The sequence below is a fragment of the Melanostigma gelatinosum genome (assembly GCF_949748355.1).
Source record: "Melanostigma gelatinosum genome assembly, chromosome: 17".
Classification (NCBI taxonomy): Eukaryota; Metazoa; Chordata; class Actinopteri; order Perciformes; family Zoarcidae; genus Melanostigma; species Melanostigma gelatinosum.
In genome coordinates this window covers 13403295-13418105 of record NC_136650.1, presented here as the reverse complement: position 1 = coordinate 13418105, position 14811 = coordinate 13403295, and the positions used below count along the sequence as shown (strand labels likewise).

The 14811-nt window shown below is 45.5% G+C and overlaps 2 protein-coding genes across 3 annotated transcripts; both read left to right on the top strand.

The window, feature by feature from the left end:
- Nucleotides 1-1440: 1440 nt before the first annotated feature.
- On the top strand, nt 1441-7781 carry dclk3 (doublecortin-like kinase 3; the record flags this gene model as incomplete). The annotated part of the gene is made up of 7 exons (XM_079287637.1): nt 1441-1507; nt 2581-2789; nt 3437-3568; nt 3945-5168; nt 5929-6061; nt 6202-6369; nt 6458-7781. 7 exons carry the CDS (start codon nt 1441-1443, stop codon nt 7060-7062), a joined length of 2538 nt encoding a protein of 845 aa, XP_079143763.1. The 3' UTR covers nt 7063-7781.
- A 901-nt stretch (nt 7782-8682) lies between these two features.
- Nucleotides 8683-14557, top strand: zftraf1 (zinc finger TRAF-type containing 1). 2 transcript variants are annotated; one of them, XM_079288683.1, is made up of 7 exons: nt 8683-9126; nt 9389-9744; nt 10836-10930; nt 11520-11663; nt 12860-13071; nt 13234-13412; nt 14010-14557. In XM_079288683.1, the coding sequence occupies exons 2-7, from the start codon at nt 9436-9438 to the stop codon at nt 14220-14222; spliced, it is 1152 nt and encodes a 383-aa protein (XP_079144809.1). In that variant the 5' UTR covers nt 8683-9126; nt 9389-9435; the 3' UTR covers nt 14223-14557. The 2 variants fall into 2 exon arrangements, with proteins under 2 accessions (XP_079144809.1, XP_079144808.1); XM_079288682.1 differs by having other exon boundaries at nt 13989-14557.
- Nucleotides 14558-14811: the final 254 nt, after the last annotated feature.

Genomic DNA, 14811 nt, shown 5'->3' with positions numbered 1-14811 from the left:
GTTGAAATGTGCTGTACAAATAAACTTGCCTTGCCTTGTTTCCTTTACTATCACTCTGAAATAAAGGTGGAGTAACTGCCCCAGAATATACTTAAAAACACCCCGAGCTATAAGGGGGAAATAAATGAAGGTTTATGGATTGACACTATTCAGCACTTGAACTTTTGAGACAACAAAAGTGAGACCAGGATAAGAAGCCGGAATAAGAGTTGTTGCTTCCTGATCCAATACTAACAGTATCCTTGGAGACAGAGCCGTGGGGGGCAGTGCATTGAAAAATCAACCGGACACTGTGTGTGTGTGTGTGTGTGTGAGGCAGAGTATTATATTCCATCAGTGAAACTATGGTAACTGTCCCTACGACTGGCAGTTTCTCTCCTCCCTCTGTCAGTGTGATTTTACACCATAACCGTGTTCCAGTTATTGGGATACAAAAGGTTTTATCCTTCACTAACTCTCTCAGATGACACAGAAACACGTTTTAAAAAGGAGAGATTTACAAATGAGGACACAGATGGAACATTTGTACAAATGCACATTATTAATAGGCTTAATTATGGGTTTGTAAGGCTCTTTTTCACTCATTTGGGACATTTTTACTTTCAGATACTTATATATTTCACTGTTACGTAGATAGCAGTAGAGAGCTGAAAGGATATGATTGGAGAGAGGGATGAGTGTTTACATGGTCAGCAAAGGCCTTCAAACCCCTAGGCTTTAGGCTTGTGACCACTTAAAATGAAGCAATGATCACTTGCGAGCCCTTGTCAATGGTGGCCGGTTGTATATGTCCACCAGAATAAGCTAAATCCTGAGGATCTGGAGGGGTCCTGATCCACAGGTTCGGAACCATGGTGCTCCTTCAGGCTTGCTATCATTGTAGTTTTGGATCTAAATGTGACTGTTTTAGGTTAAAGAAATAAACTAAACGAATATATTGAATATATAATTACGAATATATTCAATGAAATTGGGTGCATTGGGTAATTTAGTCTCATCACAGTACAAAAAAGTGCAGTTCCGGTCAGCACGTTCAAAATAAAACGTGTTGAATGAACTTCGCTTACAAGCCTAAAGTACACTGATAAGAAAACACAGTCGTTTTAATACGATTGTAAAATGCATGACAACCACGTGTTAGTTCTAAATGTATGCTGCTCTTTAGATAAGCATCTCACAGACCAATATTCATGTTATTCAAAATATTTTAATTTGGCACAATCGCTGCTGCACTTCCGGTATCTCTCCTTCACCAGCAGTTTAACTTGACGTGTATCCATGGTGACCACAGTGGCTACACCAGGTCCGGTCCTCTCACAGCGCATCCTGTTACCTTCACTGTCACCTTCACTGTTACTGGAAGATAACAGCAGCGACTCATGGAGAAATAAAAGCGTGAAAAATAAACTTGGTTTAGCTCATGTGTTGTTTTGGAGAGTCATGACGCCCTCACAGAGAACAATATATGGAGGTGAAGCAGCGCGCGACACTAAATGGAGAATGGCACGTGAGTCGATGGCCTGATTGAATGGATTTTATTACAGTTAAAATAATTGAAAACTTTACTGATTGTTACAGTCAAGACTTTCTATTACAAATATAAATATGTTTTTAAACTGTAATGACTAAACTGTATGCGCAATAACCAGAACACACTGACTTTTCTTTTGAAGATTTGAAAGATTGTGACTCCAGCTAAGCTGTGAAAAACGTAAAATATTATGATTTATGTGACTTGTTCTAAATATAAGGACACACACACACACACACACACACACACACCCAGGACCACCAATAAAAGGCAGATTCCCCATGAGATGTTTAAGGTTACGGACATGGAGTTTTTTTGTGTCCACTGTGAAAAGCTTGTATTGTAAAGTGTGTGTTTGATGGTGTGTGTGCTGTTGCTCACTCTCTGGGGACCAGTGTTGTCTTATTAAAAGAAGGGCACTGGTCGTCATGTTAGAGGTTTAGGGTGTTGTGTTCTGTCTGTTGTTCTGCATCTGGAAACAGACCAAAAACAAACAAAGCCCGACTGACTGGACGGAAAACATCTCTGTGTCTCCCTCAGTGCCAGAAAGTGAAACGTCAAAGATGCTGCGTGTCTCCGATGCTTCATTAATCATGCAGATTCAGCTGAGCCCTAGGTCAAGCAAGCTTTTGTTAAGTTGGTTTGCATGACTTCAGGAAGCCTACATTATTCAGCCAGTGGAGCAAGGTGCTTGGAGAATCTCAAATGGCCCCTTGCACTCCATGTGATGGAAAACACTCAAATCTGATCAGCCGGATTTGTTTTCTCACACACACACACACACACACACACACACACACACACACACACACACACACACACACACACACACACACACACACACACACACACACACACACACACACACACACACACACACACAGGAGGAGGAGCTGGTGTTGTGTTACTCTTGAGTTGTCCTTAGTATACAAGTCTAAAATAAACAATGTGATGACATCAGTGTTGTTAATTACACTTTCAATAATCCAACTTTTCTTTCTGTGTTTGTGCTTCCACCCCGTTCCCCCCTTTTTTTCATCCTGCTTCAGCTCCTCCGCTCCCGTTGTTAAAGCGTGCCGGCGGGGCACCGCAGCCGTGGCCCATTCACCCCCACCCTACGCGACAGGTCCAACGATCCCACTACCCTCCTCCTCCTCCTCAGCTCCCTCTCTTCCACACCCGCCATGCAGAAGAGAGCGCAGAGAGGCCCCATCTGGTCACCATCATCCGCCCCTATGGTCAAAGTACACTACGCAAGGTGAACTCAACATTTACCATTCAAGGCGCAATTCATGGGAGGTTGTGAGTGTTTATCCTTTCTCTTTGGTTATATTGCAGTCATATACGTTTGGAACACGTTGATACGTCTTTCACTTGCTGATGAGCCATCAAGCCTGCAGGTATAAATATATATAAGCCGTTGGTTAGCACTGTTGCCTCACAGCCTGCGGAGCCTGTGTTCGATTCCCAGGCTAGACGGGTCTTCTGCGTGGAGTTTGCATGATCTCCCCGTGTCAGCGTGGGTTCTCTCCGGGTTCTCCGACTTTCTCCCAGAACACACTTGCAGTTTAGGTGAATTGAAGACTCTAAAGCCTGTTTATGTGGATGTGGGCGTGAATGGTTATCTGCCGTTAAGTGCCCTAGGGCGACCTGTCAGCTGGGACATTGGGCGACCGTGGACAGGATAAGTGGTTAAAGATAATGAAAGTGTGTATGTTAATAAATGGATTTTGGTGTAGGTGCTTTGCAGTATGGCAGTCCATTTTGCTGAAAATACAAATTACCCTTAACCATGCAAAGAGACAACCCAAATGTTCTTCTCATTAACAGGTCATAACACATCTAGTAATTTACATGGGAAAGTATTTCATAAGTTAACTGTAATGTCGTCTCTCTGTTTTCAAGGTAACCGTCCTGTTGAACCGTAGAGGTGTGGTGTCCTTCGAGCAACTGCTATTGGATATCTCTGAGGCGTTGGGGTTTCCTCGCTGGCACAGAGCCAGAGTCACACGCTTGTACACGACCCACGCACGAGAGGTGAGTCTCAACCACGCCCTCATTAACCCTGAGGCAAGAATACACTGATGGGCCACTATTAGCTCCTCCCACATAGGTGCACCGGGTGCCCAGGTTTGCTAGATTGAAACTGGATTTTGATAAGATAGGCATCAAGATAAAGCAGCACACACATTAAGGCAGCTCAAACAAGTTGACACACTGCACACCTGGTGTTATGGGGCCCTGCAGGGCATCGTCCGTCTTCGTCCCGCTTTGCCCACACACCGAATGCACTAATCTTCAGTTGACACCCATCTGTTGAGCAAGTCAGGGGCCTTGTGATATTGCCATGAGGTCCAGAGGTGGTCCCCTTGGCTGTCTTAAATTGTCCCCTTTTCTCAATTCTTTTTCACAGGTGAAAAGTGTATGTGATTTCTTTCGAGGCGAGGTGGCCTTCCTGGCTCTGGGGAAGGCTCGCCCAGAGCTGAGCGATGTGCAGGAGGCTCTGGAGGAGCTGTTTCCAGAACATTCCCATTACCGAGCGGACGCACTACAGGCGTGGGAGAAAAGACTTCGTCCAGCGCCAGATAAAGCAGCTAAGGCTGACAGTGGATACAGTGAGGGGACAGACAGTAGCAAGACACACACTAACCAAGAGACTCACCAGGACACAAACACACATGTTAATAGTCACACAGGTACTCAGCCGCCTCACTATGTAAACACACACCAGCCTGAAAACTACAAGTCAGATGTACGGAAGTGTCATAAAAAGAATTTGTGCAGAAAACCTGCTCACCTGCCCAACCACCTGCAGAGACTGCGTGTGAGGGGCGGGGTCAGAGAGCGACAGCCTTCTGTCATTGGTCCATTTAAACACGAGGAAAGTCTTAGAGAAGCAGACATACCCTCTCCTGCACTGTGTGAAGACTGCTTAGCAAGGAGAGTTAAACATCAGGTACCAGAGCGGCTCAATCAACTCTCAGGGAGGGTCCCACTTCCTCCTGTGTCGAGGAAGCAAAAAGGAAGTTCATATACAGAACAGGAAGTAAGAAATCGAGAGAAATCGTACATTCACATCAACCCTCTACCTCCTCAGCCAATTAGCAGGCATGAGGAGAAGAGTGTTGCTCAATTCATTTCAAATCCACTTCCAAATGTGGGTGAAGTACACGAGGCCATTCAGCAGAGGCCGACCTCTGACCTTCCCTCAGGTGACAGTGATGTCACCCTGGCAGATATCGAGCATTTCTATGAAATTGGACGCGTGGTTGGGGATGGAAACTTTGCGGTAGTGCGACAGTGTCGCCGTCGCGACGGCGGACAAGCCCTGGCCGTGAAGATCGTCGAACGCGCCAAGCTGATTGGTCGAGAGCACATGATGCAGAACGAGCTGAGCCTTCTGGGTAGCCTCTGTCACCCACGAATAGTGCGGCTGTTTGCGCACCACCACACACGCACTCACTCCTACCTGGTGATGGAGCTGGTGAGCGGGGGGGATCTGTTTGAGGCCATCAGTGAGAGGGGGAAGTTTCCGGAGGCAGAGTCGGGACTGATGGTGTCAGACGTGAGCGAAGCGCTGAACTACATCCACTGCAAAAGTATCGTCCACCGAGACCTCAAACCAGAAAACCTGCTGGTGAGTGTGAATTACATTTGTATGTGATTATTGTGACTTTAATAATTATTAGGTCAGTATACTTTTTGTTTGCATTGACTACCTTTTTTTTATATTGCCACAAAGGAGTGCCAGAGATATCATTTTGTACACTAGTGCAGTGGCCATTGAAAATGCTTGGCCTGTGGTGTTGCTGCACATACAAAGAACTTCACACTCAACACTGTGCTTCCTTGAGTCCTCAGCAATACACCCGCCATGACATAGTTGCGTTACTCACCCAAGTTGCAGCAACACACGGTCAGAAACACCAGTGAAATACAGTCTGGTTCAGGGGAAACACTAGGGGCAGACTTGCACAACTACCCTAACAGCTACTGATTTATTATGGTGTTTAGATGTGAAAAATATTGAAATAAGACTCTGAAGCCCCGCCCCCACTGCTGAACAGCACCATTCGCTTGTTTACGTGTCTGAATTGCACCAAATTCAACAAAAGCACTCCTTTTGGGTCCTCCGCAATACATTCACCAAGTGGGAAGTAGATTGGATGAGCTGTAAGAGAGGCTACATCATGAATTACAAATCTATTTCTTTGTCTCATAATATTCCAATTTTAAAGACTTTAAAGAAAGACCATCCATATTGTTATCTGTTCGACCTGCAAATCCAAGCAAGCATGTGGTTCTCCCTGGAGACATTTGACTTTTAAAAATATAGTCTCGACGCCTCCACGCTCGACTCCGTTTCTGTCCGTCTTGTTTTTCTGGTTCTCTCTCAGATCGAGCATGTGGCTGCTGGCATATGTAGGCTGAAGTTGGGAGACTTTGGTCTTGCCATGGTTGTGACTGAACCAGTCTTCACCATATGTGGCACACCCACGTATGTAGCCCCAGAGATTCTCCATGAGACAGGTTAGTGCTCGTTGTTGCATAAACCACTGCTTTACGTTACTTTAAAGTCAATGTGTTTCTTATTTCAAAACTCTCCCTAACATTTACTCTGCTCATTTTCCAATCTAAATTTGAATAATAACTGTGGTTTGACCCAACAGGTTATGGTGTTGCGGTGGATGTATGGGCTCTGGGTATTATCCTCTATATCCTGCTGTGTGGATTTCCTCCATTTCGCAGTCGGGATCGGGACCAGGAAGAGCTGTTCCAGCTAATAAAGCAGGGACAACTCCACTTCTTGTCCCCCTACTGGGACCCCATCTCAGAAGGTGAGAGGTACCGAAATATAAAGTGTGCTCCCATAAATGCCTAAACACAGAAACAAACAGTGTCTTATTCTTGTGTGTTTGTGAGCAGAAGCCAGAGGCCTTGTCAGAGCTCTGCTTCAGTCAGATCCCACAGTGAGGCTGACAGCAGAGCAGACCTTGCTGCATCCCTGGGTGAAGGCCATGGCTTCAATGAGCAGGCAGAGGGCGCTCACAGACAAAACTCAGAGGGACACAGCAGCTACTGGAGCAGAACCAGACAAGTCCAGGCTAGTCCAGAGACTTGTTCAGACCAAAACAGTGCCAGACGAAACACCGGGACAAACCGGCAGCGAGGTAGAGGTCACACAGAAAGACTTCAGCGGGCATGACGAGAGTCAAACTGAGAGGAACGCAGAAAGAGGACGCGATGAAGACAATCCACCTCGGCAACAGTCAATAGAGACAAGTGCAGTTAACACCGTATCTCCACGGCTCAACGTGTACACAGCCTCAGAGGCCAAACCTGGTCAACAGAAGCCAGAGTGCACCTCTACAGACTCTGGCTCACCCAGCAGGGAGCCCAGCAGGCCTGAAATACAGGATCCAGGTCCCACAGACTTGGATTCTGGGAGTGTTCAGCCCGGTGCACCCCGAGCACAAAGTGAGCTTCCATCCCAGGCCCAGATTAAGACGCAATCAAAACAAAACAGATAACAGCAATCCCCCACACATTCAACACAGCGCAAAGAACCACAGCGGGTCGCTCAACGCAGCACCACCCGTCCTCCGACCCAGCAGCTTCTTCATCTCACTCTCTCCAGCAGCAACACTTCACATCTCCCCCCCACAGCCCACCCAGCCCAACACCAGGAGCCGAACGTTCACGCCACCCCCACCCATCCACCCACGCATTCTCTACCTCGCTGTCAATCTCCGGTTTGACCGTGTGATCAGATCAGGGTCATCGCCGTCATTGTTCCAGAGAATACCAACGATTTCCCGTCAGCCGATCCTCGACTGACCTGCAGATGATCTGATTTACTCTCTTGGGATTTATTACAAATTGATGAAATTGATTTTCACAAATTGATGATGAGATGAGATGTAATGATGACCAAGGTAAGAGGATGGGAAGCAGTACGTTGAAATTAATTGAATAGAGTTGAGCGAGTAGGACATCATTTAGATATAAACATATTTGCTGTTTGTCATTGTTTATAATGTAGTGGTGTATTCATGAAAATACTTTTTTTGTCGTACATTTCTGAAGTGTTTTTGTTTTGGTTGTTGCCATGTTTAACTTCGACATGTTACCGTGTCTGCCATTCCGAGTGGTAACTATTTTGGATCGCTTGTGTGACGACAGCGACCCCTCCTCCTTGTTTGTGCCCCTTCCCCTTTAAGTCAATTCCTAGAAGTCTGTGCTAGGATCTTGAGCAACATTTATTTACTATATATTCATAAACTAAAAATATCTGTACCAAGAACATTTCATTTGAATCCTGTTTAAAGTTTGCCATATTTACTAAACTCTTGAATGCCATCTTTCTGAGAATGTAAGTATTTTGTATTGGTTTTGTTTGTAAACAAACTACTGTTGATTGGAATTTATAATTCTGTTATTGTAAACATAATGATCATCAGTCAGTGATTTAGCAATCTGTGGCTATATTTGGACAAATTAAAGTGTGGTAAGATCCAGTGGATAATAGAGCAGTCCAGGGCGCAGTGTGTGACCTGCTACTGGTTAAGTGTGTGCATAGCTGAGGGTGGTATGGCTCCACTGCCAGTCCACACAGACCAAATCAGGCATATCTATCCTGTCCAATGGGAGTGGTTAGTCTTGTCCCTCCCAATTGCAGACAGCTGACTCAAACATCCTGCCCCACCTAAACCAAAGGACACACATGCAGTCCCCCATAGTGGACATAAATGCCCCCTTCTAGCCCTTGAGGGTGCTAAGCCACATCTGGGGCACTGAAGGGATGAATAAGCTTCGATCAACCTTTTATTGCCGCATTATTTATGGGCCATCAACATGGCAGCAATAACAAGGTGTTTTCTGTTATGAAGTTTTGTCAAAAAGTTTTTCATGTCACAGATTAGTGATGGTGTTATTAAGACGTTATAACGCGTAGATGTGAGTTTATAAACATAAACTAAATGACGTGTCCTTTGCTGATGTGTCCTAAAATTGTCGCATATCAGGTTTTGGTCACCTTTCAATGCCAGCCATATACACTGACCCGCAGGTGCTCACTACGCATGCGCCTTTAAAAACTCTTTAAATACCCCAAGTCATCTGCCACAATAAAACATTCCGCTGTCAGCCAGTACACCGGCTGTACTGAAGCAGTCACTGGCACATAGAGGCCCTCATATTTACTTTTAATTACGTGGAGGTTACTTGAGGTATTAGCCGCGATTGGGAGCCTGAGTAATAACGCATTTGACCCGGAGTCTGTGCAGGGTGAAGTCGGGGGAGACGGACAGGAGAAAACAAAGATGGCTGTGTAGCCAGAGAGACGAGTCAGAACCGTCTCTAGCCGCGGCTTTAATCACACCGACAGCTCCCGTGGGTCCCGTGGACAGTCGGCCGGTACCGGAGCACGGACGTTAGACGAGCAGCCGAGCTGGGCCGCTGGTGTACATCGTTTTAATCCGCTGTCATTGCGAATAACGGCGTCGAGAGCACAACAACAGCTGAGAGACGAGTTGTTTTTGTTCTGGAGAGGACTGCTGTGTTTTTGTCAACGTAGCTAGTCTGCTAGCCTCACTGTAAGTCAACTAGTTAACGTTTAATTAAGTCATGATTACATGTTGCACATGATTTAGTTATTACACAATCATTTGCTTGTTAAATCTCAAGTGGTGGCATTATTAACAATAGCAATAATAAGTTACCGTTAGCCTGCATTCCTGTCTGACAGCCTGCTGCTGTAGCGTTAGCCTAAGCTAACGTTACCTAGCTGTCAGCTGACCGTTAGCGTGACATGTTGTAAGCTAGCCCTGAGCTAACCTGCTAATATCTCGGGCTCAGCCTGGTCGCGGCAGGTACATCTCGTAGATTCCTAGACAGTCATCGCCATGTCTTCACTGGAAGAGAGAGACGTGGGCGGTGTGGCCGCCCCTGGCTCCTCCTCGGCCGGCATGGGGGTCGGGCCCGTGGGGGTAGCGGTGGAGGCTGCGGCCGGGGTCGCAGCCATACAGGAGGAGGTCGGGATCCGGAGAGAGGAGGTCGGGATCCGGAGAGAAGGGCCCGAGCCTGACCCAGACGAGCCACCCAAGAAGAGGGTGAGGGTGCCCGATGGACAGTCAGGAAAGCTGGAGGAGAGACTGTACTCAGTGCTGTGCTGCACCGTGTGCCTAGACTTACCCAAGGCGTCTGTATACCAGGTAAATGAGGTGTCAATCACAAACCTTCCCCTCATAACCCTAAAACAACAGCAGCAGCAACAGCTGGATATCATACTAGAAACTCCACAAGTGTCCCAACATGCAGACCCCCCAGAGCCAACCTGTTGAATATGTTGGCCAGCTCCATTTATTCTGAGTGATACTAGATACAACACAGGCCCACAAGCCATGAAGCTGAGAGAGCAGACCCACCCAGCTGTGCTGCCTCAAGTTTATAACATTGTACTGTGAAATATCCTCAAATAACCCTCAGCCAAAGCCACATCCCGAATTCCACATAAAAACTCAACCAAAACCCTAAATTTGAATAATCTTGTGCCCTTCCCTTCAACCTACCCCAACAACCTCCCTAATGACCTCAAACTGCTCACTTCAACGTCAAGTGAACACATCGTCAATTATTAATTATTCAGTCAGTCCTAAACATTTACATGCCCTTCTGCACCATGCAGCACACATGTTTTAAACATTAACCATACTGTGTAAACACAATATTCACACAGATACATTAAAACACATTGATGTAGAGAAGCACAACAAGTAAATAACATTCGGCCTGTTAATCGATATACATCACGGACCCGTCATTATTCACAGAGAAGTATGCAACTCCAGAATTCTCTCCTTTATAAAATACTTATTAAGTTGTAATCTTGCTGTTGCATTTCCAATGGTGCAGCTGTTACTCTATTGTTGGGCGGTTTGGGCTAATCCATTGTTATAACGTCACTTGAATTATAATAGATTCAGGAAGTAGCCTTTACCAAACATGTTTAATGACATTTACACCAAATTGTGTTTTGATTTGAATATAACAATTCTAAGAATAGTTTGTTTCTTCTTCAGTATTTCCCCCAATTACCTATTTTAAGCAAACCACATACACCACAATTATGTTCACATTTCTGTCATTGAATTCAACAAGAGAGAAAGTTCAACTCCAATTTCCCACCCTAGTCCTTCCCAGCTTGCACTAACGAGGCTCCCTGTGCCTCTTCCAGTCAGGATCCACAGTAATGATTTGTCACCACTTTGACATCTCAACGTTTTTGTTTTTTTCCCCACGACAGTGTACAAACGGACACCTGATGTGTACAGGCTGTTTTATCCACCTCCTGGCTGATTCTCGCCTCAAGGAGGAACAGGCCACGTGTCCCAACTGCAGGTACACCGAGCTCCCTGTGACATCAGCACTTACTGACTCGTGCACATAGCAACACAAACCAGAAGACGCTGGTTACTTTAGTTAATGATTGGAGATCCGATCATCATTTTTTTATGGACATATTTTGGCGAGCGTTCTCAGACACTTGAGACGCTAAAACGACTTACTTTTGCAGCCAAATAATGTAGATGGTGTACAATTTGTGTCCATTTACATAACTGATCCAACAAATTGGGAACAAATATTTTGTTTTGATTGATTTAGACCATAAAAAACACAAATTTGGCTGAGCTAAAGTCAAGATGAGAAGGATTTAGAAAAGCAGGATAAACATGCATTGATGACTGTAAGATGCCCCCTAAAGCGACTCTGGACCATTCAGTTAATGTTCTCAGAATCCAAATTTCTATTATTTGTGACGTAGCACACTGATGCATTGGTACAGGAAAAGTTTTTTTAAATTTTTTGCATGTCGACTGGAATTTTATCACGTACTGACGAAAAGCATAACGTGCATTGTTCACGAACTTGTCTGAACATTCTTTGCACATTTTTGAAGTGTGATGTGTGGTTTGATGCGTTCGTGTAGGTGTGAGATCAGCAAGAACCTCTGCTGCAGGAACCTCGCAGTGGAGAAGGCCGTCAGTGAGCTGCCGACAGAATGCACCTTCTGCCTAAAACAGTTCCCCCGCTCCAGCTTAGCGAGACACCAGAAAGAGGAGTGCCAAGACAGGTATACACACACACACACACACACACACACACACATCCATCTTTGTGAGGACAGTCATTGACATCATGCATTCCCTAGGCCTAAAACCAAGTCTAAACCCTTAAACGCCTTTGAAGAAGTGAGGACCGGTCAAATTGTTGTGACTTTCCAAAAATGTCCTCATTAAAACTCAAATTAGTCCTCACAAAGACAGATACCATACTTTACGCCAACACGCAGCTGAAAGGCTCGAGTTACAATCAGTTTCCACACAAACGTTCAAATGAAACAGGCGAGTTCAGGCTTCATTAAAGCCAGTTCACCCTCTTTCAGATTACAAAGAAATGAAACAGAAACTTGAAAATGGAAGTTGTATGCACACCACACACAGGCACACACACACACACACAGTTAATATATAGATGTGTGTGTGTAGCTTGTGACCGACTACGTCTGAGAGAAAAACCAGCCGATGTGTGTGAGACGCTCAGGCCGGTTAAAATCTGCATGCGTGAAATCCTTATGGGGTTGTTGCCATAGCAACAGGTGAACCTGCTCAGGACAGCTGTGCTAATGTTGCCATGACAACGGCCAAGGCACGTTTTTTTTGGGGGCGGGGGTTTAGGTCAGACAGAGAAATGTGCCGCCGGTCTCCTCCGAAGATCTGACCGCTTCTCACATAAGATATATATATATATATATATATATATATATATATATATATATATATATAGATAGATAGATAGATATATATATATATATATATATATATATATATATATATATATATATATATATATATATATATATATATATATATATATATATATATATATATATATATATATATATATATATATATATATATATATATATATATATATATATATATGGATATATAGCTAAGGTTCACTACAGAGGACAACCACTACCTTTAGAATTATTAGTAACAGGTATTCATTGAAGAGCACCTAAATCCAGGATATAATTGATATGATGCCAAGCCTCTCTTTTCCTTGAGGGATCATTAGTATCGTATTAATTAACCTCGGTTAACGAGGTTAATAAGCACCTTTTGATATTATTAGTACCCTCCACTCACTGCAGTAAAGTACACGTATTCACCACAAAGCGCCCGCTGTAAAGGATCTCATTTATATATTTCTTTCCTTCGTGGAGTTTGTCTTTTGAACTCACACTCCCCGTTATGTCTCCAGGGTCACACAGTGTAAGTACAAGAGGATCGGCTGCCCTTGGCAAGGTCCGTTCCACGAGCTGCCGGCACACGAGGGCGAGTGCTGCCATCCCACCAAGACCGGTACAGAGCTGATGGGAATACTGGGAGAGATGGACCAGAACCACCGCAGAGACATGCAGCTCTACAACAGCATCTTCAATCTGCTCTGCTACGAAAAGATCGGGTTTACAGGTAAAAACAATATACAAAGACAAAGTGTGAGGACTGATCTTAATGCAACACATCCCCTCCTCTTACTAGTAAAGCTGGTTACATGAACTTGAGACGTAATGATCCCTTTGCTCCCACTCTTTCCTGGTCCTAATCTTGTCCTCCACTTACTCGTCCCTCCAGAGGTGCAGTTCAGGCCGTACCGCACCGACGACTTCATCACCCGTCTGTACTATGAAACACCGCGCTTCACCGTTCTCAACCAGACGTGGGTGCTGAAGGCGCGCGTTAACGACTCCGAGCGCAACCCCAACCTGTCCTGCAAGCGCACACTCTCCTTCATGCTCATCCTCAAAAGCAAGGTACACACGCATCAGGGAGGGAAACATACTTGACAAAACACAAAGCAGAGCTGAAAAGGGGCAACGCAAGGAACATACCATGAATGATCGTATCCGGGCAGAACAGAGCACAGCAGACCAGGAACACAACAGATGAACATACACTGAGACAAGGGACACACAGGGCTTAAATACAGGAGCAGGTGACACAGCAGTTCAATCAGGGGCGGGGCAGACAAGGACAGGAAGTGAAGTGAACACAGGACACAAGAGGCAGGAAGAGTCAAAATACAACAGAAGAAACAATTAAACACAAAACCGTGACATATAGAGTGATCACCACCTCTGAGCTGACACAATTCAGGAGCTATTTCATTTGCTGCCATCCAAGCGGCCCATGAGCTCTTGTTATCGTTCTCTTATTCACGTCATGGACATTTTATTTGTAAAGCCCAAAATCACCAATGTGCCTCATAGGGGTTTACAATCTGTACAGGATACGCCACCCTCAATGTTTCGCCCCTTGATGTGAGAACCGATCTCATCATATCTTATCATCAAGATTGTTGTCCCGTTTGGTGCGTCCCTGGTCAGCAGCTGTTGGATGCGTGTGTGCAGGTGAACTCGGCCCTGGAGTGCTCCTTCCTGCTGCTGAAGGGGCCGTACGACGACGTGCGGATCAAGCCGGTCATCCACCACCACTCCTTCTGCAACGACGCCAACGAGACCGAATACGTCCCTCTGCCCATCACCGATTCGGTGGAGTGCAACAAACTGCTGGCCGCCAAAAACATCAACCTGCGCCTGTTCATCTTCCAAGTCCAAAAATAAAAGAGGGATGAGGGACGAGGAGGAGGAGGAGGAGGGAGATGGAATGGACAAGGAAGAAGAAGAAGGGTGACGGAGGGCGAGGGGCTGAGAGAGTGGAGTGATTAAGATTATAGAGAGACACCACTGAACCACTGATACCTCTTAACACCTACACACACACACACATACTCACACACACATTCACGCAGGGTACACACGCCTAAAGTCTCTCTCTCACACACACACACACACACACACACACACACACACACACACACACACACACACACACACACCACTAATTCCACTTACCTCCTTTTACAAGATAGTGGGGAGCTGTGAGTTGCTGTGGAGATGGGTGGGCATTGTTATGAGATGGGGGGGGGGGGGAGGGGAGGACGTGGTTGTGGGATGGTTGGTGTGCACCTGTGGAGGCTCTCTTGAGGGCCAGATTGTGTCTGACCTTTCACCCCTGACACCGGCAGCCAAAGGTAGCACACTCACCAAACTAAGCAAGATTTTCTGGGTGCATGTGTGTGTGTGTGTGTGTGTGTGTGTGTGTGTGTGTGTGTGTGTGTGTGTGTGTGTGTGTGTGTGAGGGAGAGAGAAA

Bases quoted from the DNA above. Each gene is read 5' to 3' on its own strand.
- zftraf1 (XM_079288682.1), top strand. From the start codon at position 9,436: ATGTCTTCACTGGAAGAGAGAGACGTGGGCGGTGTGGCCGCCCCTGGC. The intron at 11,664-12,859 runs GTATACACACAC...TTATGTCTCCAG, and splicing joins AAAGAGGAGTGCCAAGACAG to GGTCACACAGTGTAAGTACA. The intron at 13,072-13,233 runs GTAAAAACAATA...TCGTCCCTCCAG, and splicing joins CGAAAAGATCGGGTTTACAG to AGGTGCAGTTCAGGCCGTAC.